General features: G+C 40.2%; 1 protein-coding gene across 3 annotated transcripts in view; it reads right to left on the bottom strand.

The window, feature by feature from the left end:
• Positions 1-25,924, bottom strand: part of WDR59 (WD repeat domain 59) — a 66,131-nt gene that overhangs the window by 13,785 nt on the left and 26,422 nt on the right. For all 3 annotated transcript variants that reach the window (XR_005656900.1, XM_039881072.1, XM_039881073.1), the window contains 10 exons: positions 23,946-24,023; positions 21,600-21,756; positions 18,343-18,422; positions 17,135-17,267; positions 16,878-17,002; positions 15,167-15,331; positions 13,279-13,374; positions 12,961-13,117; positions 12,383-12,452; positions 8,357-8,510 (listed from right to left, as the gene is read on the bottom strand). Coding sequence is in view for 2 of the 3 variants with exons in the window: in XM_039881072.1 (XP_039737006.1) it covers positions 8,357-8,510; positions 12,383-12,452; positions 12,961-13,117; positions 13,279-13,374; positions 15,167-15,331; positions 16,878-17,002; positions 17,135-17,267; positions 18,343-18,422; positions 21,600-21,756; positions 23,946-24,023 (1,215 nt within the window). In the remaining variant the exon portion in view is untranslated. The remainder of the gene's footprint in view (positions 1-8,356; positions 8,511-12,382; positions 12,453-12,960; positions 13,118-13,278; positions 13,375-15,166; positions 15,332-16,877; positions 17,003-17,134; positions 17,268-18,342; positions 18,423-21,599; positions 21,757-23,945; positions 24,024-25,924) is intronic.

Raw genomic sequence — 25,924 nt, 5'->3', positions numbered from 1 at the left:
CTATTTTCTTTTATTGCCAGAAATTAAAAAGGGGGCCACCAAAGTGACTCAACTCAGGAGGGAGGTGACATATTTATTAACAAAGAAAGCAAAAGGAGCTAGTGAAAGGGTCTGCAATTTAGAGTCAGAAAATCAAGGTTTACTGGTCTTTTTGCCACATGTACTGGTTCAAGGTGACCCTGGGCAAGTTACTTATTTGCTGTGAACTGAATCTCATGTCACTCTCTCCTCGCTCACTGGTCACTTGTGGCTCAGGGTGAGCCGTGTTGTTCCAATCTCACCAAGTTAGTAAGTGTACAACGAAAAGGAGAGAGTGCAAATGGTGTAAACTGAAAGAGTACAATTTTAAAATCTGTAATTTTTAGAAATGTGTATAAACCCACAGGAATTTAGATTAGATGATTATTTAGATGAAGCACAAATTCGTTTTTCACAAGTGATTTTTATACAATCACTCTGATATAAATTAGTCACGTTGAGCATTTCTTACCACTGATGTCCCATCTAATCCCCAAAGTTGTCTAATGCATGTAACTTCCTACATGACTGGTAAGTGTTATGGAATCTAATAAATCCAGGACACTTGGACTTGGTTCGCGGAAGGTAAATGAGGTTTAGCTGAAGTATCTGAATTGCTTATCGTAACTGGTAAAGACATATGCTACATTAGCAACATGGACCTTAACCCATTTGATCTTAAGAAGCAGTTCAGTTCCTAATTACTATTTATCCATTCACAAGACATTATTCTGCAATAGAAGAGGAAGCTTAATATATTATGGTGGGGTAGCCCTTCGATTCCCTGCTAGCCTTGGTTATTTTCTAAAAAAGAATTATGTGTGTACTCACTATCCTTTTAGCCACAAATATCCTGACGTGGGTGCGAGTAAGGGGAGAATGTGCTGAAAAGCAAACAATCTGTCAGAATGGGCTGGAGCCAGGCAGTGTTAACGGACACAAGACGATGTCATCACGCGTGCACTAGTACTATTACACGGCTGGTTCTAAAGAGTGGAATTGGGCATACATCTACCCAGCAATAACAGCGTCAGCACAATGTGCTTAACTAGAACAGGGAGGCTATAAGTGCACACACTCATGTCACTGTGATTTTCAACCTCGCTTCCAGGAGTATAAAAATCCCAGGAAACGACAAACCCACAAGTCCCACGTAACTGGGCGTCAGAGATGAGATTTAGGGTACTGGATTTTAAAGAGAGAAAGAGAAAGAACGAGATAAGAGAGAAGGGAGAGAGAAAGAGAAATCAGAGTGAGAGGAGAGAGAGATGAGCGTGAGAGAAAGGAGGGGGTCATGCGTGCGTGCGTGTGTTTGCACGCACGTGTGTGTGTGTGTGTGAGAGAGAGAGAGAGAGAGAGAGAGAAAGGAGGGGGAAGGGAGGGAAGATAGAGAAGGAAAGGAAGGAGGGAAGAAGGGAGGGATGGACGGAAGGAGGAAAGAAGGAAGGAGGGAAAAGATCTACTCTAAAAAGATTCAACTAAGAAGAGAATATGATCCAACTAATATGGTCATTGAGTTGGTTGGAAGGCTTTTAACATGCTGTTCCAGGCACCCTGGCTCCTTATTACAAAGAGAAAATGAGAAGCACTTGAACAATTGAGCAATTCACTATAGCTGCATTTAACTAACTGGGAAATAAACAAAGCCTCATGAGGGATGGGGTCTACCGCTTTCAGACCACAGTGAAAACCACAATTCCCTGACTTTTTAAATAAACATGATGAAAATAGAATACTAAGTGGTTCATTTGCAAATAGACTAGCTCATTGAAAAATGTTTTTCCTAGCAGAATTGAATTTTTTCTAAAAATGTTCATTTTAAAATGTCAAAAATCCTTGAGCAGAGGGACATGGAGGATCATGAGCAATTATCTTATTTCCCCGGAGCCTGACCTACAGATGGCTGCACAGGAGCCCGTATGGGAAATGAGATGTCCTGGCCACAAGTCCAAGTGTACAGATGTTTGACTCAGGATTTAAAGGCTTGCCTGTTGTTATTAACATCAGCTCCTGCTATGAACTGCTCACTCCGTGAGAGCCTGAGCCTCACCACAGCTCGCTGACAGAGTGGGTGCTGCCTCCATCACTCAAGGCCACACTCAGGAGAGCTGAGATTTGAACACAGGCCTCTCAGGTTGCTAAGCCCATACTTGTTAATTTGTTTTTAAGAGCATGATTTTAGATTGAAAAGGAAAAAAATTAAGGCCTGACTAACTCACTATGTAAACAGTTTGTTCTACTTTTCAATGGATCCATTTCTGCACATGAGGAGATCAACATCAGATTCTAGCGAGGCCTACCCAGCACGCCGTCATCTACAATCATTCCCCTCTAAAGTCAGTTCTCTGCCGAGCACCATGGCTACATTCTGCTGAGCCAGACGGTGTGCTGAGGACGGGGCACCCCAGGCTCACACTCAGATGCTGTGTTTCAGGCCCGGCTCAAGAGCCTGTACCTCACACCGTTTCGTCGCCTTTCTGGATCTGTGAGGATTAGGTGCAATCATAGAGAAGACGCCTCAGGGTCCAGAGAGATGCCTTAGGACTCTTCCCCCATTTGCAGTCTTGGGTTAGAGATCAGGTTAGAGATCGGTAGAAACAAACCAGTGTGAGGCATCTGTAAGTATCTGATGAATATGTAAAGATGGCAGTGTTGGGACTACTTTCTGCAGTTATCCTTCACTGAATTATGGAAATCACAGTCTGTATTTCCTGGGCCTTCCTTGTCAACTTCTTGAGACTCCAGGCTTCTAGGTGCTTCTCTCTTTGGTCTGTATTGATGATGTACAGGTGATGTTTTATAGAAACTCATTAAGCTGCCTTTGAGCCTATAATAGGAAAAGCTTCCCCAACACAAGGTCAGAGAAGTGACTAATTATAGCTACCACCAAGAATCAAAATGTAAAAGCAGTTATGGAATAGCACTATTCATTCATTTAATCCAGCAAAGAATAACTGCAAAACATTATCGAAACTCTTTAAAGGGTCACAAAACATAGTTCTTAAAAATTTGTTGGTTAGTGGCTTTAAAATATGAAATATCTCCCCTCCAGACTACATGGGTCCCTCAGTAATCCTGTCTAGTAGGCAATTACTCTGGGGACTCAAATAAAACACAGCTGCCTAAATGAAGACATGCTAAATCCAAAATCCTTGCTGGATAATTTTTCAGGGTGTTTCTTCCAGAGCTTTGCCAACAAAAACGGTTCACAGTCCATCCCCAAGACTTCCTTTTCCCTTAATATCTTGCTGGAGATTTTAGGAGTCTCTCTTATCTGTGCAACTGTCAAGTGACAACACACAGAGAACAAAGACGTGCCAGGCTGAGGTGTGGCCCCGATCTTTCCGGGTGAGGGGAGGGCACTAAGGCCCACATGCCCCCCTAAACCTCCTACATTGCTCCAGTCCCACTCTGACAGGCTAAAACGTGGATACTTTTCTGTGAGGTAAAATCGGCACCTCTGAGAGGCAATGGGCTCTGCGCTTCTCTCCAGTCTTCTCAATGCCACCAAGAGAAAATGCCCCTTCCCCACAGATTTCATGAGCAGGATTGAGGGGAGAGACAAAGCAAGACAGACAAATTGTCACATAATGAGCACCAGGATGCTCCTCTGAACATACCAAGAAGGTGTTCATGGAATTCTGGGAAAGAGGACAGGGAAGAAAGGAGTTGGGTGGGAGGGGGAGGGAAGGAGGCATTGGTGCAAACGGCACTGAATGACAACCAATAGCCAGCTTGCGACTGTACCACCATGTTACTGCTACAATCGGAGGCAACATCGAGGCCAATAAATGGGTTAAATGTAAAAACAGCCCAAGAATAAGCCACCAACTGCTTCGCAGCAACCCCATCAACAATGCATAATCAGCAGAGTGGGCAGTGAGTCAAAATGCGTTCCTATTTAAACAGCAGTGGGAGCAGGGACTGCTGGAAAAATCGGTGGAAATTCAGTAGTCGGTTGGCTGGGACAGGCTTTTTGAGAAAAGGTGGCCACGCTCGCGGCTCCACCTGCAAGCTGTTGGCAGCAATGGTGCATGTTAATCAGGGCTCCTGATTTCAACTGGTTTTTATATGAAAAGGCTATCGAACTATTCCCCTAAATATTTTTTTACACCAAATGAAATTCATGCTAAAGCCTCAAGGCTGCCTTGCACCAGCCTGAGGTCACCACGGCACCCCTGAAACATGAAGAGGGTGGGAGAGGAAGACAGAAGAGGAGAGATGGCCAATAGGAATGAGTAAGAAAGAAAGAAAAGGAAGAGAGAATGTTCATAACGGAGGTTTTACCGTCAGAGCAAAATATTAATGGTAAGGAAAAAATTTGTTCCAGAAAATTCCCAAAGGATAAAAACTAGCTTATGCATCATGCCAATGAAGCAGGTGGGCAGTTCCCTCTTTGAATTAGACCAAGACGATAAAAACAGACAAAATGGTGTAAGCCTCTTGTATCTTCCTCTGCTTCCCCCTATGCCAAAGGTAGGCTTTTGAAAGTTCTATGGAATTATGAAAACGCTCCAAATGAAATCAGGTGAGCTAAAGGCTTACAACCAGGGTTCTTTCCAAGAAACCCTGTGTTAAGCTTCTTTTTCAAAGAAGTCCATTCACAATCCTTAACAGTATCCGTGTTCACCCATTTGAAACTGTGATGGAACAAGGAGGCCGTCCTAGGCGCCTGACTCCCGAGAGTGAAATTTAGTGTTGCTAGTCCTGAAACCCAGCCAGCCTGTCATTTCAGGTTCCTCAAAGCCAGGCAGGTGGCATTTTATTCTTGGGCCTTTGGGCAGAGACAGGATTAGTCAAGGAGAGCATTTGCACAGCGCACAGTACCGGGAAGTCGTTAATTGCTTGTATGGACCAACGTCGCCGGGCAGAGCGAGGAGACATCTGTGCGTGAAAACGTTACACCCAGAAGGAGGGAAGAAAAACACCAAGAAAATTAAAAGGGAAAAATATAGAATAAAATGAAAGCTTCTCACAACCTGATGGATTAAAAGATACAATATGCTGAAAAATTGGGATTGAAATGAGTAAAAAATCTGAACGTAGGCACAGCAGTGTGTGGCTTCCCTCACCTCCCGCCCAACCTGTCACACTCCAAACGCAGCTCCAACGTCATTGTCCTTCAGCCGAAACACGTTTCAACACGTATGGAGGCTAAGGTCCACACCGCTCTGAAAAAGGCACTACCATCGAGGTCTGTGGTTCTCCAGCGAGCTTTAAGAGCAGAGGGCAAGTGGAGAAACTCGTGGACTCCGGCTTTCCCTTCAGTACGTGCGAGAAGCTTCTCACTCCTAAAATGGAAGTTCTTCAATTGACTCGATACTATGTTTTTTTTGGTGTGTGGCTGTAGGGCACTGGGGAAATTGGAAGTCTTGACCTTGGGACGACAGGATTATTTTGAGAGCGAGGCCTTGGGGAAGGGAGAGGCCCGGAGAAATGCGGCGGGGAGGGAGCTAGGGCTGAGGATGTACACTGTCGAGGGCACTCTCGCTAACGACATATGCAATAGTGTGAAACTGGGAGCATAAACACTGTTTATGGAAATCAGAAATTATTCTAGCAACTTCAAGACCTCCTCAGTTATTTACTTTAGAGTTATTTTAGTAACAAACTGAAGCGAACGTGGGAGGTTGCAAAATTGTTTAAATGTTTATAGGGTAATGCCTAATGTTTCTCAGAAGTTCTAGGCCTTCCAATTTACCCTTGGAATAAGCAACATTTCATCAACTATCAATAGTTGATCCAGTTACCAGATGAATGTTAGCATCTCTCTGTGCTTTCTGACTTCCTATGATGGTTTTTTAGCTGTCTCACTTTTTTTTTGTTTTGTTTTTTTTAATTTTTAGGAACAAACCTCGGAATTCCATCTGGAGAACGTTTGGCTGAATATAACTCCATAGCCTAAGTAGGGTAGGTTAAAAACACACAAAAACAAGAGAAATGAACAATAATCCCCCAATGGCTCTATAAAGACTTTTCTGTAATCTTCAAAACATGTTTCAATTCCTTCATTGCTGTCCTTTAATGCAGTTATATTATTTTCCTTTATTCTTACTCATTTAAAGATCTTAGAGGTAGAAAGCTAAAAGAGAATAGAAATATGTAGGAGAAAAATCTGATCTGAAAATGAAGACTTAAGCACAGAGAAATTTAGCAAACTGGACTCGTTTCCAGAATAAAAGTAATGAAAGTGATATTATTTGACATGTGAAACTAGATATCTGAGGATCAGAAAATACTCCTCAAGAGACAATACTATATTCCCTCCAAGAACAAGACCAAAATAAAACCAATATCATGGCCATATTTCAATTCTTTAATCCTTCCTATTTGCCCCATGTAAATGAGATGGACATGAATTTCAATGAGAAATGAATTTATTTGAGACTCATCACAAAAAAACTGACTTACTCATTTTAACTTCCTAGGTTGAACCACATGAAACTTTTCTTTAAGGTCAAAAATAGTCAAATATCACCAATTTCATATGATTTAACCTAATAATTACTTCATATCATCCACTGAAGCATGCCTCCCTTCCCCACGACTTCTAAGAGTTGTTGTAATGTTCTGTTTCTTGGCCAATGTGACTGTTAATTCACTGAATTATATGCTCATGATTTGTGAACTTTTCTGTACTTATACAGCAATACAAAAGTTTTATAGCAAATGACAAAAAAATGCATCTCCCTCATTTTACATGATCACTATCTGGAATAAAACTCAAAGACTACTTACTATGTCATCCTCAGGGACTATCTATCATAGCCCATTCTCTGAGGAGAAGTAACACAGTGGGAACCGCCCAAAACCGAAATATCACAATCCTTCCTTTGGCCCCTCTTTATGATTACAGAGTTTATAGTAAGAGGCCAGACCACCAAACACATGAATGTAGGCTTTACGAATGCTTCTGCATTAGGAGAGGTCCCAACTTGGGACAGGAGTTATTTTAACTAGACATGGCCTTTACACACTACCACAAGCCAAAAGTGCTAGCCCATGTATTGTGCCCAATTCAAATCCAAGCATGAGTAGCACATGACATGATTCAAAGGTAATTCAGAACTGCCTCATCAACTATAAGATCTCCTCGACCTAAAGAAAATTCCCACGTTTATCCAACAATGAGTTTGTTTGGCTGGTATGTCAATAAGAATATGCCTTACTTCCAACCAGTTTATCAAATCATCTAATCAGTTACCTGCTAGCTTGTAGAAGAGGAAAAAGAATTTTTTAACGTAAAGGACTTGGGAAGATATAGGTGTTCCAAAAAAGTTTATGATAGTTGGGTGGGGTGTGGGGGAGAGAATTCCATCAGAGTATGAAGACGGGAACTAAAAATCATTTCCCCTACTTGACTAAATGGTTTTTCCCAAGACCGGTCCTGTCTCAAGCATCAGTTGCTGCCACTTTCAGTCACACACAAATCCAAAAACCAGACAAAGTCAGAGATGGCCAACCATCCCTGTGAAGAACATTAGACACTATACTATAATTGAAGTAAAGATGCCTCTAACGCTTGCTAGCAATTTTTTTTTAATAATTCAATTTTTTAAATTTAATTATAGTCAATCATCATTTCTCAATTAGTGAGGGACAACAACAAAGAATCCCTAAGGACTGAGTTTGTGGTAGCCCGGTGGTAGCCCTGTTTAAAACATCGTGTCAGTTAAAAGCCGGTTTAAGCCAGACTCTCAATCTGACAAGAAAGAGTTCTCAGAATCCTTCCTACGCTCTGCCAACATTCTCTCCATTGTCGTCACCAAAGACTTGTGACAGCTTAATAGCTACTTTAGAAATGATGAGTTCCTTAAGAACCCAGGAACATAAGGACAGGTTCAGGTGATTTTTATATAAACTGGTCCATTCAAATGCGTACTTCAATGTAGAGTTAAGAAAAGTATAAAACATTTTAGAGGTCAACTTTAAAACTTCTCAGAACTCTGAAATTCCAAATATATCAAGATCCTAAGCCTCCATAACACCCATCAATTTGTTGACAAACATCAGAATACCAAAGACATCTGAAGGTAAATTATTCTATCTAAAAGAATGGGAATCAACTTAATGAATGGGGATTACAAGGACTGGATTAAATGGGGAAAGACTATGGATTATAAGAACTCATCCTCGCCCCCCCCACACACATACAATTTACAGTAGTTAAAACCAACAGAAAGGCACGAAGCAATAGACTTTCTTTAGCAAACTAATTATCAGAGGGAAAGGCTTTAGGAGATTACTAATTGAGCTGCTGTGTGTGGCAGGCAGGGGAGACAAGGAACGAGAATCTAGGGAAGGGAGAAGAATCGCAGGCCGTGGCTCTGCTGCTTACCCGCTCCTTGTAGTAGAAGGAGCTGATGGAGACCTGCTCTTTCTCGCTGCGCGTGGGGCTCCCACTGTATAGACGAAGGTTCCCAGGGGCCTCTGTGCGGATCTTCATGGGCGCAATCAAGCCAGTGTGATAAGCAGACAAGGCTGAGAGAGATCTGTGGTTGAAAATGCAGAATTATCCATACTGGCGTTGGTCTTTCCATATTACTAAGTAGTGCTGTTCTTGGCACTTGATGAAACCAAGAGGAAAAGATGAATAAAATGGGGGAAAAATGGAAACTCAAAAAAAAAAAAGAAACAAATAGAACTTTTAGAACTGAAAAATGCTTTGTCTGCAGAAGCAGAGAATGTTTCTATGATTATATACACAGAAAATTCAAAGGAATCTACAAACTGCTAAAACTAATAAGGGAATTTAGATACATCGATTTACAAAAATCTACTGTATTTCTATACATTATAAACAAACATTTGGTAAATAAACATTTTAAAATTTTCATTTAGAATAACATTAAAACACATCGAGTACCTAGAAACAAATTTAATTAAAAAAATACGCATTGAAAATACAAACTATCACTGAGAGAAATTAAAGAGCCAAAATAACGGAGAACTATATCATGTTAGTGGAGTCAAAGATCCCATATTGTTAAGATACCAATTTTCTGCAAATTGATCTACAGAGTCAATACAATTCCAATCAAAATATGAGCTTTATTATAGAAACCAATAAGTTGATTTCATATTTTACAGAAATGCAAAGGACCTAGTTAGCCAACACAAACCTGAGTAAGAATAAAATTGGAGGACTTAGACTACCAGATTGGAAGACTTACTATATAAAGCTACATTAAGAGTGTAGTGTTGGCATAAGGAGGGACCAATAGATCAAAGGCAAAAATAGAGTCTAGAAATAGATCCACAAACATATGCTCAATTGATTTTCAACAAAGATATCAATGCAAATTCAATGAGAAAAAGAAAATCTTTTCCATAAATGGTGCTGGAACAACTATATATCTCTACTGAAAAAAATAAACTTTGATACCCTACCTCACATGATATGCAATAATTAATTTGAGATTGATTATAGACCTTAATTAAGGAATTTAAAAAAGAAAACACAGAATATTTTCATGACCTGGAGCAGCCAAAGAAAGCGCTAAGCATAAAATACAAAAAGTGGTAAACTGGACTGCATCAAAATTTAAAACTGCTGTTTATCAAAAAGATCACTAAAAAGGGAGAAAGAAAAGCCACAGATTAGAAGAAAATCAATACATACATCTAGCAAAGGATGTGCAATCAGAATAAAAAACTGCTACAAATAAATAATAAGAAACACAGTCCAAAAAAAAGAAAAATGGGCAAAATACTTGAACAGGTACATCACAAAAGAAAATACCCAAACGGTCAGTTAGCACACAAAAGTGGCTCAATATCATTAGTCATCACTATGGAAGTGCAAATTAAAGCCACAATGAGATAATATTACACACCCACCAAAATGGCTCAAGTCGAAAAGCTTGAACATTACTTTTTAGAGAAGATGTAGAGAAACCAGAATTCTGAAACACTGCTGGTAAAGAGTGTAAAATGACACAATCACTGGGGAGAGACTTTTTGGCAATTCTAATAAAATTAAACTTATACCTATCCTATGACCCAGGGATTCGATTCCTTGGGTAGAGAAATTAATACATGTGTTCATAAAGAGACTTGTACGTGTAGGTCTACATATAATAGCCCCAAGCTGAAAATTATCCAAATGTCCACTGATAGGAGTATGAATAAAAAAACTATTATTTTCATACAGTAGAACTATTGATACATGCAATGATGTAAATCGATTTCAAAAAACATTAAGTTTAGTAAATATGCCAGATATAAAATACTACATACTGCATGATTCTATTTAGATGAAGTTTAATGATGGAAATCAGAGGGCTGGTTTCCTCTGGGTAAAGGGACCAGGGAACTTTTGGGGTGAGACCAATGCCCTCTGTATCTTAATCTGGGTGCTGATCATCAAGATACACATTTCACACTTGTGTGTTATAAATTATACCTCAAAAAAATACTGTTATTCTATAGGAACATTTTTCCCTCTGATCCAAAGTCCAGATATATTCTTATTTCCCTTTGAGAGTAGGTGATTGTTTTCTATTCCAACCTTTTCAAATAAGGGACCTGGTGTAATATCAGGTCTCTGGCACTTAATTCCCAATTCTTGTGAGGCCAAGGTCTCATCTGCCTGGGTTACTACTGAGACTGGCAAACCCCCAGGACAACAGTAGTGCCTGCTCACGTACTTGGTTCAACCTCTTTCCTTCCCATTAGCTCAGCTATTCGTTCATAAGTATACAAATTCTATTACAACGATATATACTGTGTGTGTAGGGGGGTTTCCAAGTTATCCTAGTCACTATACTGAAGAACCAGAAGTCTGTGGTATGTAACTAATGGTTAAATTAAAAACAAAACAAAACAAAACACAATTTGGGAGAGGTTGTATGTATGTGGGGGCTGGAGAATACGAGAACTCTATACTACCCACTCAATTCTGTTATGAACCTAAAATTGCTATAAAAGATAAAGTTTATTAAGAAAAAAATTTTACAGTATGATTGAGCAATTCCACTCCTAGGTATATACCCAAGAAAAATGAAAATATATGTCCACACAAAAACACGTGTACACAAATGTTCATAGCAGCATTATTCATAATAGCCGAAAAGTGGAAATAACCCAAATGTCCATTGACTGACTGATGAATAAATAAAATGGGGTGTGTGTGTGTGTCTGTGTGTGTGTGTGTGTGTGAGAGAGAGAGAGAGAGAGAGAGAGAACAGTATTTGGCAATAAGAAATAAAGTGCCAATACATGCTACAATATGAGCCAAAAAACATTACACCAAGTGAAAGAAGCCAGTCACAAAGGACCACATACCATATGATTCCATTTATATGAAGTGTACAGAATAGGCAAATTTATAGACAGAAAGTAGCTTAGTGTTTTCCCAGGGCCGAAGGAATAGGGAACTTGGGGGAGAGGGGCGACGGCTCAGCAATATAAGGTTTCTCTTTGGGGCAATGACAGTGTTCCAGAATTGACCGTATCGATAACTGCACATATCTGTGAATATACTAAAAGCCACTGAATTTACACTCTTTAAATGAGTCAACTGTATACAATGGGAATTAAATCTCAATAGAACTGTTAATAAAAACTTAATAAAAAACTAGTAGTAAGAGGAAACACAGAGCCGGGCAGCGTTCTAAATGCTTTTCAGAGACAAACTCATTTAATCTTCATGCAGCTCAAGGAGGCAGAGACCCTTAGCATCCCCGAGTTACTACTGAGGAAACTAAAGCACAGTCCTAAGGTCAGACGACAGCAGGGCCGAGATCTGGACGCAGCGGTCTGGCTCTGAAGCCCATATTCCCATTTGCTACACTAGACAGCCTCTTGAAAAACAAACAACAAAAAACCCAGAAAAACAATGAAGTCTAAAAGGAAAACACATTAAATTGTGAACAGTGGCTCTTCACGAGACACGGAAAGGAAGAACTTTCATATTTTAATTTAGAACTTCTTTAGTGTTTGAGTTTTTCAACATACTACTTATGTTCATTTTAAAAATTTAAACATATTGTAATGTTAGAAGTGGCATATTAGTGTTATGGGATGACAGATGATCTCTTATTATTTACCTAGCTTTATTTAATGTTCAAATAACACTTCGGCAATAGGGGAAGAGAACGGTAAAAAGGAATTTGCCTTGTTTTGACAACAGATTGTATCAAGCTACTCCTTCTAGTGGGTTGGTAGTAACTTGACAGTAGAAATCTCGCCTAGTTACAATTTAATTAACCTGATCTTTCTTGAATAAATCTTTAAGCAGAGGTTTACTGAAGGACTAAAACAAATTGTCCAGAGTCTGGACTGAGTTTTCAGTGGTCATTCCCAGACATCTGCCCACTTCTGGCCCATGAATGCGGCTTAAGCCTGAATCTCCCAGACTCACCTTGGCGTAGGTTCTGTCGGAGACACTGCGCGATGCATCGTCATAGGCCTTGTGAAATACACCAGATACCCTGACAAAGGAGACATCATATGTACACATCCAGGTCAATGAGCTGGACGTGGGAAATCAATCCTAAGGCAGCACTGTCAATCTTTTGTCTATTTCAATATACCTGAAGGATACAACACACTTTCATGAGGTGCAAAGGCTCACAATTTCAGCTGCACTTAACAAGGACAAACATCAGAATCTCCAGGATCCAGGAGATACTGGATATATGTGGTTTAGAAAAAGTCTTCACAGGTACTTTATATTTCCCAGCTAGGGTAGAGAAATTGGGGCTCTGAGTAACTCAAAACCACGCTCGTCAAGACCGCTATTCCCATGAACATTCTTAGAATTACGTCCACAGACACCAATTCGGCATCATACCATACAACACTACGGCATAAGTTCTTCGCAGTTCTCAAGAAATAAAAAAGGAAAACTGTCTGATGGAGATTTTCATGTAGACTTTGTGACACTCTTAAGCTGATCTCCCTCAAAATCTAGAATCAGAGACCCAAAAAGAGACCAACCTGCTCCACAGAACCTGGCCCCCGAGGTCCTAGGAAAAGGAATATTGGCATCCTGGTATGACCCGTAGGCAGTGGTTACCCGGGCAAACGTGGGTAAGGGCGGTGTAACAGAGTTTGGGAGTGCAAAGGGGTTGCTGGACGTGCTGTCTTCTTGGTTCTGAAATTTAAAAACCAAACAGACTGAAAACCACAACCTATCTTAAAGCTCAACTACAAAATAAAGACACATTATAACAAAATCAGAGTGCCCAGGAGTTTAGGGAGGAAGAACGGAAAAAAAAAAAAAAATCAAAGCATAGCTTAGTACAAGAATCTCACCACAAAAGACTCAAGGCAGGAGACCAGCTGGCGCAGGCAGGGCTCCAGGCAACTCTGGTTGCGTTTCACTTTTTGCAGAGAAGTGTCTTTCAGGATCTGGAAAAGGCAGAAAATACAGTCAAGAATGGTGACCTTCTTCCTCCTGATTTGCTGATTCAGGAACAGGTGAAGATGCAGAGAGACTGGAGCACGGCTGGGCCTGAGACTTTCAACACAACATCCTACTTCCCACCTCCTCTAGGGGCTCAGAAAGAAGGTTCATTTCTGAGCCCACTTTAGGACACCTTTTCCTTAGCCAGGGCAGGCACACACACTGGGTTTGAGAGGGCACGTTTCTAGTAATGGAATGACTATTCTTTATTTATAGTGAATTCTACTCCTTTCCTCACTCCTTACCCTACCTCCCCCCCCGCCCCCCAGGAGAAATCTCCGTACCTCAGAAGTAACACCCACTGGGCTGAACTGGGAATCGCTCACATACAAGCCAGGGGCAACAGGTTTCACTTTAGTAAAAATTATAATGTATCCTTTTTTTGGTTCTTTGAAAAAGTAAATCCCAACATTTTAAGGTACATGTTGCAGACATAAACTGACATACACATACTGAAGATTAGGCATGTAAACTGGGTCTGTGCTGTCTAACACGGAAGCCATTACCCATATGCAGATACCAAGCAAGTGAGGTGCAGTAGTCTGAACTGAGATGTGTTCTAAGCGTAAAATGCATACTGAATGTTGAAGACTCAGTACAAAACTGAAAGAAGATAAACTACCTCAATAACTTTAATTTTCATATCGATTACATGTTGATATAATACTTTGGACGTACTAGATTTAAAAAATGTTGTTGAAATAAATTTACCTACTTTTAATTTTTTTTTTAGTGTGGCTACTAGAAATTTAAAAATTCACGTGGCCTGCATTATATTTCTATTGGACAGCACTGAATTGGACCTTTAAAGCTATTTTCCTGTCCTGTAATTTTTATAACAGTAGAAGAATCTATCTTTTTTGTATGGTTAAATGAGATAATGAAATATTCAACTTCCAAATACCACAAAATCTGAGTAATTAGCATTTCAGAGAGCCTTATGACACTTGAAAAATTTCTTGGTGACAGATGATAGTCCGAGATGAATCAAGTATGAAAGTAGGCAAAGGTGAACAGCACTCAGGTTGACTTGGTTTCATCAAGACATTGCCATTACTTCACGCGTGACACTGCTCGCACTGGAAAAAGCGTATCATACGTGGCTTTTTCATGGGGATTCTGACTGATTAGTTCTGCGTGAACTGACAAATTGAGTTTCTGAATCTGTAGGGGCGAAGACCAAACGCCAGGATGCACCACCTGCACTCAGGCACTGCCACCCTTTCCCACACTCACCTGTGCAGCCAGTCAGTCTCACTCTAGAAAGGCATCGTAAATGACCTCACATACTTTTTTTTCTAAAAGTACCTTTTAGCTTCAGAATGTATCCTGCCTATTGTTTCCAGATAAACGAAATTATATTGCAGGGTTCTTAACCTGGGATTAATACACAACTTTAAAGAGATCTGTGAGCAGATCATTATAGAACTGCATATTATTCATAAGCAATATTTCTGAAATTATATGCAACGTTGTGCAAATTTTTCTGGAAAGGGTCTATAGTTTTCATTAGACTTTCAAAGAGGGTCCACAAACGAATAAGGTCAAGAACCACCGCTATAATGTTTTCTACACAAAAAGAACAGCAAGTGTTAACACTGCAGTGTATAAAGACAGAGACTTCTGAATCTTATCAGAGTTTTCATTCGACTCTCCTGTGCAACTCAGACACTCAAGTGCATGAGCAGAGCTCTCCTCTTAGAACGTCAAGGAGAATGTGTGAACGCAGATCCCCACCTTTAGCAGCTTAGCTTTCATTGTGGATGTGATGGTTGTGGGGTTGATAAACTGGAAGGAAGGGGCGGCGTTGTTTGGGTACTGCGCAGGGAACTTCACCAGCATCTTGACGCGATGGTTGCTACAGTGCACGGACACTGTGCAGCTCCGATCCGCTGCATCCATCTGCAAAGGACACACTGTCAGCTGCTCTGGAGACAAATCACAGAGAACCTTTAGATACACATGGACTACTGAATGCTCTCAGTTCCTGGAATCTCCAAAGATGAAGGGCAAATCTCCAAAGATAAATGAATTTAGAAGATTTGGATAACTCACTTAAAACAGATTTTTAATTTTAGCACTGATTTAATAAGTTCAAAGTATTTTGACTTAAAAAAAGCTTCATCCAAAAACAGGTAGACTGAAACTTGTTTTATTTATTTTGACATGAAAAAATAAAGCAGGAAAAAAGTTAAATATCTGACAAGTTAACAAGTTCTCCTAGGAAAATTCAGAGACAAAAAGTAGATTAGTGGGATTTCCAGAGGCTGGGAAGAGAGGGAAATGGGGAGTGATGCTAATGGGTACAGGGTTTCTCTTGGGATGATGAAAAGATTCTGGAAGTAGACAGTGGTGATGGGGTGATGGATGCACAACTTTGTGAATATACTAATAACCACTAAATTGTACACTTTAAAAAAGTAAATTATGGCATGTGAATTATATCTCAACAATTTTTAGAAAACACTCCTAGAAACGGAATCAAGATCTCCTTCTTAAACTAGATCACCGGTATCCACAGTTTTCAATGGGGACAAAGGAGTATAACCTGAGTTGATATAACCAATTAATCAAAGATCCTTTATCTCTTTTGATTTCTTGTGCTGCCAACTAGAGAAGACTCCTGGAGTACAGTGAAAAGAAGCACACACAGGGAATCTGGAGACTAGGATTCAAATATTATCTCTTCCCCCAAAAGGCTACTGACCTCAGATGTCACTTTGCCTCTTAGTGTCTACGTTTCCTCATCCATAAAGTGGGGATAAAAGCACTTACTAGAGTGCTATTTTAAAGGCCAAATGAGATAATTGTGTAAGTGCATATATCCATGCCTCCCATTCACTGCATCTGGGCAAAAGAAAAACTAATCAAGTTTTTAAACTCCTTTATAGAGAGAGACTCAATTCTATGAAGCAAAGAATTTCCATACCTGCCCAAAGGAAAGGAGTAAATCTCTCTATGTGTGAAGTGAAGAAGGAGACTTGGTCATCTTATTACACTGAATCTAAACCACCAAGGACATGACCAGCTTTAAGGGAAGATCATACAGCAAAGCCCTGGAGTCTGGAGGTTTAGCTTCCAAACTCAGCTCTGCCATTAACTTCACCATTAACTTCACCAGTTAACTTGCCAAATCACTTAAGCCTTCAAGGACCCAAGTATCTTTACGTACGGAAAAACAAGATGTTGGAGCATCTAAGATTTAAGACACATGAGCATTGGTTTAACCCTTAGTTCATCTTATGAGAAGGTAATATGGTAAGAAAAAAAAAATCTGGATTTGTAAAGTATTTATTTCTTTAGAAAATCTAGGAAATAAAAAAGCAAGCAGAGAGACTTACTTATTAGGGCAGCAAAGATATCTGCTAACCAAAATCATAGCTGAAACAGTCCCCTCTCACCAACTGCCATCCGCAAGCATGAAAGACGGTTCATTAACCCCGAGTACCTCCACGTTGACGTTCCGGATCTGCACATTGATCAGCGAGAACTCCTGCTGCAGAGTCTGAGGCAGTCCCGGCTGATCCGACTTCTTCTCCTCCAGGAGACTGCTCGGGGGGTCTTCCTTTAAGACTAGCAGGAGAAGGATGTTCAGTTGTTGGCAAACATTTTGAAACTGAGTCAGAGAGCAGTTGTGGGGTAGTTTCTACAACTCTGAAAAGCGTAGAGGAGCACCTCATCTAAAACACCAGTTTGATCGATTACCTTCTTCCTCCCCGTGGCTTAAGGTATGCTGGTGATCTGTGTCTTGAGTGTGAAGAATTTTCTCTGGTTCCGGCAGAAGAGAAATACTCTCGATGAACTCATCAACGCCATCTAATATGTCATTTGCACAAAGCTGCAACAAAGGTTAGAAGATCTAGGTCTAGAGAAGTCAGTGGAAATGATCATCATGTTTGGTTAGAATTCTAATTTAAAAATGGGAATCACAAAGGAGAGAGATGTTGGCCAAAAATTGATACAATCAAAACAGGTTTTACCCATCACCAACTCTCCCTATAGTCAGGAGAATAGAGTCTTATTCTACTCTGGAAATTTTTCATCCTGTCCATAGTTTATGCAAGGCCTCAGTAAACATTATTTTAAATTCCAAGCCTTGATGGAGTTATTCAGCTAACTCCAAATCAAAACTATCATAACCTTCAAAGCATTTGGAGCAAATGTTACTTTTTGGAAAAAACAGATTTGAAAGGCAGTAAGGTGATAATAATTGACCAAAATACTCAGGAGTGACTTAGTACTAAGCAATGCTGCAAATTTTACCCAGCATTTTCTATCCACTCTGTACAGAGCGCTGTGGGGAAGTCAATACAAGTGAGACATGGTTCCAACCTCAAGAAATGTAGCCACCGAATGAGAAGACAGAACCCTGTGATGACGCAGAGCAAAGCGAGTGCCAATCAGCAGTTCATATCAGGTACCACTGTGGTTCATATAAGAAACATGCCATCTACAGGGCAAAAGCTGGAAAAGGCTTTGTAGAACAAGTGTCACTGATGGATGTAGAAGGCTCTGAACATTGCAGAGTACAAGGAAAGTCCCTCTCATTTTCAAACGGCTGAGATGGTCTAGCTGGACCACACTGTGCCAAGACTTCCTAAACCATTTAAAAGAAGAGAATGAAATGAAGCCCACGGCCACTTATTCAGTATGCTACCACATCCTCTTATACCAGGTCAAGAGAAAAACAGGCATTCAGAGGTTTTTCAGCCCTAAACTGCTGAAAACCAAAAGCGGCTCTTGAAAACCTCAAAGCTTCAGTGTGGCGTATGTGAGCCACTTGGCGACCGGCAAGTATGTATTTAATGTTTCTATCATGTATCCTCTAACTTCCATAAATACCAAATCTTGTACTTTTTAAAAATTTCTAGTGCATCCAGTTACAGTTCTCCACAATAGCAATGAATACGTACCCTCTGCATCTGGGAATCCACCCGCCACATTCTCAAGGTCTGATCCCGTGACCACGTAACCAGTTGGTAGTCCTTGGACCCTAGAAATCACCAAATAAAAACCCCGGGAATTTTTTTGGCTTCAGCATCAATTTTGCTACACGTTACAATGGAGTAAGATTCATTCATTCATTCATTCATCAATCCACTCAACAAATATTTATTGAACATCTCCTATATGCCGGGTACTGTTCTAGGCACTAGGACTATAGTACATATACGACAATCTGTCTTTAAAGATCTCATATTCCCATGGTAGAAAGAGACAAACAAATATGTAATAAAATATTCAGTAGTGACAGTGATATAAAAAATAACACAGGCTTGGAGGACAGAGACTGATAGGAGAGCTATTTTTGGACAGGACTCCCTGAGGAAGTCACATTTGAGCAGAAACTTAAATGAAGTGAAATAATAACTGGCAAATTAGCAGGTGAAGAGTGATGCTGGGGTTTAATGGCACATTAAACTTTCACCTCCACAAATGTTCTTCTTTTACATGCTCCAGAGGAGCTGGAGATGAATACAATTCTTGTAAAATGAACTGTTTTAAATGCATCATGACATCTTACTGTTGAAAAGAATTTTTTGGTAAAGAGATGCATGCATCTCTTTATAAAATGAATAATCAATATTCAATGTTCTGAGCTGACTGAATTATATTTTCACATATTAGGTCTGGTCGGAGGGCAATTATTCTGGAAAGGTTCAGAATGCTTTATGAAAGAGCTTTATGAAAGATCAGGACATTTCTGGGTAATTATATAGTATCTAAAATCTCCTTCATGGCCATCTTCAGAGAGCAAAGAATTTAAAAGTAATTTCATCCAATTCCCTTGTTTTACAGATGGGGAAACTGAATCAACAGAGGACACGGTCTGTCGAAGCTAATAAGAGTGACTGAGAGACGAAAGTTCCTTCTCTGTGTCACTGCCTTCAATCAGTGTTTCAATATATCCCTGTGCACACCAAATAAGATAAAAGCTATACTGAACTACTGCCTGTTATGAGTGCCTGTTATAAGTTCCATACCTAATAAGGCAGAAGCTGTTATGTGACTCATGTTCATGTCAACAATTTTCTGACTCCCCATCTGGCCTCTTTTCACGTCCTTGACTTTGAAGAAAAGTGATGCCTAATTCCTTTCTAAACCCGACTCCTCTACCTGTGCCTTCAGCCCAGCCCCTCTCATTTTCAAACGGCTTTTGCTTTCCTATATACTTACCTCCTTTCTTGCACATTCTCCTTGCCTTCAAATAGAAGGGGCAGCAGCCTCTGCCCATCAAACTAGTCTCCTCCCTGCCTGTGAAAGCAACCTCATTCACAAAACCAGTTCCTGCTGCCTCTGGTTGGCTACTTTGCAATCTGGCTTCGACCCTCAATCAGCTTCTGGAACACCTCTCTTCCCTTCAGCAATACCTGAAACCAACGACTGCCACTTCCCACTGAAGGGCCCTCTTCTCTTGGCTATGACATTCTGATTTTCTTCCTACCTCCAAGAGCTCCTGCATCACAGCAAAATACAAAACCAAAGCTTAAGATATTCCAATAAAAACTGACTATGAAGGCATGGCAGTAAAATTTAAAATTAAAACACAAGAATACAGACAGGATGACTACACTGATAAAAGGGTTCAGAAACAAGCACAGTTAAACTATTTTGAGAATGCATGAATGGTTAGTAAAACTAAAAAGAGAAAAACAGAAATCACTATCACAAGCGTTAGTATAGTATTTACTTCTGGGGAAGGAGAGGGGATTGTGATCACGAAGCTTCTGGGATTCTAGCACTGTTCTCTTTCTTGACCTTGGCCGTACTTTGTACACAGATTTTCGCTTTATAATAATTTGTTAAACTGTATGTATTTTGTGCAATTTTCTAAATAGATGATATATTTCAAAATAAAAAAAAAATTTTTTTAATCTATAACTTGTACTCAAAATTCTGCTACTGGCAAGATAGTCCCAATTTATGCAATTCACCTTACCAGCTTAAAGATGACATAGATAACTAAAAATGAGTTGCTAAAAACTTTTTATTTCAATCCAAAACTACAGGCCAACCTCTCCCTACCAGACTCTGGGGAAACTACATCATCTGTTCACTATGGCAAAACGCAAGAGAACAAGCTGAAAGCCGAAGTCATGCATGCGAACTGATGGGATAAAGACCAAGCAGCCTCATGTGCCTAGAAGCAGGAGAGATTACGGAAATAAAAGATGGGAAAATTAAGAGGATGATCAAAAGAGTCTTTTGAAAAACAACCCTGAAGAGGTTTATGAGGGTCACAAAAAAGCTGGAGTAAGATCTGCTCTAATCCCAGGTCAACTAGAGACCTTTCCTGGGCTCTGGACAAGTCACACCACTCCACTGCCTTTCCTTCTATGATATGGAAAGAACGAGAAATACACTCCTGTTCAGTAGAACATTTAGTAAGCACGGCAATGATATCTCAAGGAAAGAGAGGCTGCACGGGGAGTCGGTGGAGAAACTGAGGCCGAGGGTTTCCTGATTCCCGCATCAGTGAGGGCTGGCTGATCGAGCTGCGATAATAAACAACCCTAAATCTCAGCTGCTTAAAGCAAGGGTTTCCTGGCCTTCCCTCGTCTCCAGCTCATCCTCACTCCTGACCAGAACAGCTCTATCTGCAGTTTCATCAGTTGCCATGGCAGAGGCAGTGAGCGCGTAGAAGCACACTGGCTGTTAATTCTTCAAACCAGAAGAGACTGCATCACTTCTGTTCAAGTTTCATGATCAAAGCAAGTCATCTGGCCAAACCTATCTTCAAGGGGATGCAAGGTATGTATTTGTGAAGTGAACAGGGACTATGTGGTGATCAGTACTAGTGATGACCTAGGGTCTCCCTCATCAACAGAATGGCAAGGGACAACTGCTGGATGCTTCTGAGGGTAGTGACCCCAGAGTGTGCCACCCTAAAAATGATCCAACATCAAGTCCATCAATTTCGTACAGACCTGCTCCACGCGGGAAAGAGACCGCGCTGAACATAAGAGAAGAGGAGGAAGCTTGGAAGAAGAACTGCAGCCCGCACACCCCTTACCCATCTGCAATCACAGGTGGTGGTGCCCCGGACTCTCTCGTCCCTAACGCCCAGCCTTGGTGCAGTGCGCCCTCCTCCCTGGATCCCAGCCAACCCCGGAGTCACCGCTGAACAGGGCTCAGAAGAGATCGGGCAGCGGCCTTCTCTCCCACTCACCTTCCTTCTGTTTCCTCCACTGGAACTCCAACACCACATCGTCGTGGCCCACAAAGGTGTGGACTGGGGTGTTCAAGTCAAAGACGTTCCACAAGAGAAGACTATTCTCCCTCCGAAGTTGAGGAACCATCACAGTCACTAATCCATTGCTGAAAGGCTACAGCAATAAAGGGAAAAGCAGGTCATTATTCCAGGGAAATTTAGCTGAGTCTTCAGTTACCAAAGTTGAAATTCTTTTTTAACTAAAATAAATTGGACGATAGAAGGTTCCAACCCATTTGGGGAAAATCTTTCCATATACCATAAGTTGACTATCATAGCTACTTTTCTTTTAGTTTTTTTACTTTGTCTTTGCTTCTAGAAGGGACTACCGTAAGTAAAAAAAATAAAGATGAGCCTAATACTTGGAGAACTTTTAAAATATTCTAAAATAAGCAAATGGCTCTGACTGTTGCACACTGGAACATACTGTTTCACATCCTAGCTCCTCTCCCTGCGCTCCCTCTAAGAGTTACTGAGTGCTTTCCCAGAGTGAGCATACAAGACACAGTGGGGACAAGTCCAGAGCAGCAAGCGTAATTCCTGCCCCGTGGAAATGCACCAGGGGCACACCATCTACACGAAGCATAACTTTCCCATTGCCCCAAATACTACAGCCATTCAAAGGAAAACCTTCCAGCCTGAGGTCTGACAGGTTTTACTTATCAACACCCAATCTGCTAGGTAGCTAAGGGACCCTTTTGATTGATAATTAGACATTGTTGGGAAATAAACTACCGTGTTACCTAAGAGCACATTTATCTCCACCTCCCCTCCGGGCAGCACCCCTAGACGTCTTCGCTTATTTTTTTAAAGCAAATATATTAATCCAGAGAAGTATTTAAATTCATAAGAACAATATCTGATTTCTTGACAAGTTTTCCCCGATGCAAAAGCCACTTAATACCCAAATCATCCTCCATGCTCTACAATGCCCCAGGGTGACAGCCTAATATATAAAGGTAGCTTTATACACTCCCGTGCTCCCTTTCAAACTGATGTTAAAAGAAGTATATTACCTCTGATCAGCAGCCATCAATGCGGCGATGAAAAATTTGTTGGAAGGTTGATAACAGCCTGCCCCCTATATTCGTAGCATGGTTTATAAAGCATTTTCATGTACAATTTTTCAAAAGGAAGGCACGTTGTGCATGTTTCTAAATGCCACTGAGTTAAAATTCATACTTTAAAATGGTAAACTTTATCACAATGAAAAAGGAAGGCATGGTAAAAATTATTATTCAGATTCCACAGAGGAGAAGATCACTGCTCAAAAACATCAAGTGGCTTGCCCAAGGGCACACAAATATTAAATAAATCATTGCAGCATTATTCACAAAAGCCAAAATAGGAAAATAACCTAAGTGGCTATCAACAGATAAATGGATAAAGATTTGCTATATGCGATGGAATATTATTCAGCCATGAGAAAGAAGGAAATCCCATCATTTAGCACAACATGATGGACCTTGAGGGCATTATGCTAAGTGAAATAAATCAGAGAAAGACAAATACTGTATGATATCGCTTACATGCGGAATCTAAAAAAGCTGAACTCACAGAAACAGAGAGCAGGATGGCGGTTACCAGGGGCTGAGGGGTAGGGAAATGGGGGAGCTGTCATTCAGAGTTCAAACTTCCAGTTATTAGATAAATAAGTTCTGGGGAACTAATGTACAGCATAGTGTGAGTATAGTTAATAATAATGTATTATATACTTAAAAACTGCTAATGCTAAGAGATTAGATCTTAAATGTTCTCATCACAAGAAATAAATGGTCATTAAGTGAGGCAACAGAGGTGTTAGCTAATGCTATGGGTAGTAATCGGTTTGCGACGTATAAGTGTATCAAATCACCATGCTGTATACCTTGAACTTACACAATGTTATATGTCAATGATATCTCAATAAAGCTAGGGAAAAAATTAAAAGGCATTATTGGGCCTAAAACCCAGGTCTTCTGAATCCAAAGCCAGAGTTCTTTCCAACACAATCCACTGACTACGAGCCGCTCAATCCTCTGCTCCCAGTTCATCCTCTTCCCCCGCCATCAGTGACCGCATTCACACTGCCTAGCTTCCCAGTCTGGCTGTGGTTAGCAATTCTAGTATAGATGCTTATCAACATTCCAAGGGCAAATTTTTAAATGGATAACACCTTTTATGCCATCACGACCATCCCTTTCCCACCCATAGATCAAGACAGAAAGAGAAAACTGCCTCACAAAGAAAACAGCCTTTGGTCTCTTGTGTTTGGAACACGGAGATGGAAGAAGGTTCCTACCACCAGACAGGTGTCACACTCACAGTGTATCTGGCCTTCCAGACAGGCACCTGGCAAGGGAGAATATTGAGGTATTTCCGAGGCTGGCGGTAATCCCAGAACTGGAACAAAGCAAGCAGGATGTCTTGTGAAATAAATGGCATTAAAAAAAAACTCAACTATTGTAATAAGCACAGCCTTCAAATCATTGCTTTCTGTCCTCTAAAGACACATCTCAATAGTGCATTTCAGTCAGCCCCCACAGCCATGAGCCTGTGACACAGACACAAAAAACACCTCCCTTTCACATTTATAAACATTACAGGAGAATTTTCGGATTTCATGAGGACCACCCCTCAGGGCAGACCACTGCCAGCTTACCGATGAAACAATCTTCGCAGTAGAAAGGTGAGAGTGACATTGTTTTACCCTATATCACTTTTATACCATGTAGGGTAATTTAATAACGATAACTGAAATGTGCTGACTACTTACTGCATTTCAGACAGATGTTTAGAGTTTTAAAATTATCAGCCCATTTAATCTTTACAACAACCATATAATGGCTGTCATTAATCTCTTTTGCAAATGAAGAAGCTACATTACTAAACCATGTAACTTGCCCAAGGTCACACAGGAAAAAGGTGGCTGTACGCCTGTGTACCACCCACTCATGTACACACTCATTCATCCTGCCAGCATGGAAGGTGTGGCACTTGCCATGATGATTAACAAAATCAATCCTTTAAAAAAAAAAAAAAACTGGTTTTTTAGATTTAAATGTACTTATTAATTAGTGACAATTATAACATATAACTGATGGGATAAATTAACTGGAGGACTCTAGGGATCTGACAAAGTCCTGTTTGTAACACATTCTTATTCTCAAGGCAACAGTGGTAGAACATTATGAAATGATTACATGTTATTCATAAATAGGGGAATTCACTCAGTTTCACTGATAAGAGTTGGTTAATATAATAAATTAATCAGAGCCATGCCGTCCTCCCATCCACAGGTGATTTCGGCTTTTCTCTCACCGCTGACGAAGGGTCCGTGCTACGAGCTACAGATCAAAAAGTAAGTTTTCTGAGGAAACACCAGAAAGGCCTCAATCAAGAAAGAAAGAACCAGGGTCTTAAACAGCCTCATGGATACAGGATTCTCAATAAGGCTAACCTTGACCCATGGGCAGACACACATCTGTCAGGATGTACCGAAGGGTTCCTGTCTGGATTTTCAGGACTCTTAGTATAGAAGAAGGCAATTTTGTAAAATAGACTGCTTAAACCAACATCAGGAAAACAACAATTATCAAAAATGATCTGAACTAATTTCATTGTGGTTAATGTTCTATTTTTAATGGCCATGAAGGAAAATCCTTTTATTTCTTCTTAATCTAGCTCTAACCTCAATTCAACAGTTTTACAGTTTAACAATTTATAAACTGAAGTGAAACACTCATTCAATGATATCTTGTTCCAGCTGACCCCACAGAATTCGGAAAATAAAAATACAATGAAAATTATTACTACAAATTATAAGCTAATAAATTGTCAGCTAAACATAAGAAAATGATTAAGTAGGGGGGAAATGACATATTCATCCTTATCTACAAATTGCTAAAAACAATGGTTGAATATTATGCAAAGTGCCTCTAAATTACTTTTTACGATTGTTGTATACATTCAATAAAAACTGTCTTCCTTCCTACAATGTAGTAAAATAAATAAAATACCATGCCAAAAATTTCATTTAATTTATAAGCTAACTAGTAAGGAACACGGACTGCGTTTCATCCATGGAACTAGCCTGTTACCTGCTTTATTATCTATGGAATCCCAGCCTGACAGGTAGTAAAGATGTCACTGAACACTGACAAACCTAAGGACCTCAAAGAAAGAGGCCGGTTCATGAACTTGGGAGACAAACTGATCGGAGTATGGGGACAAAAATCCCCAAATCCAAAACAAACCAACTAACCAAAAAAAAAAAAAAAAAAAAAAAAAAAAAAAAAAAAAAA

The sequence above is a fragment of the Pteropus medius genome, unplaced genomic scaffold (genome assembly GCF_902729225.1).
Source record: "Pteropus medius unplaced genomic scaffold, Ma_sr-lr_union100, whole genome shotgun sequence".
NCBI classification, from domain to species: Eukaryota; Metazoa; Chordata; class Mammalia; order Chiroptera; family Pteropodidae; genus Pteropus; species Pteropus medius.
This window is presented reverse-complemented; position numbering and strand designations above follow the sequence as displayed.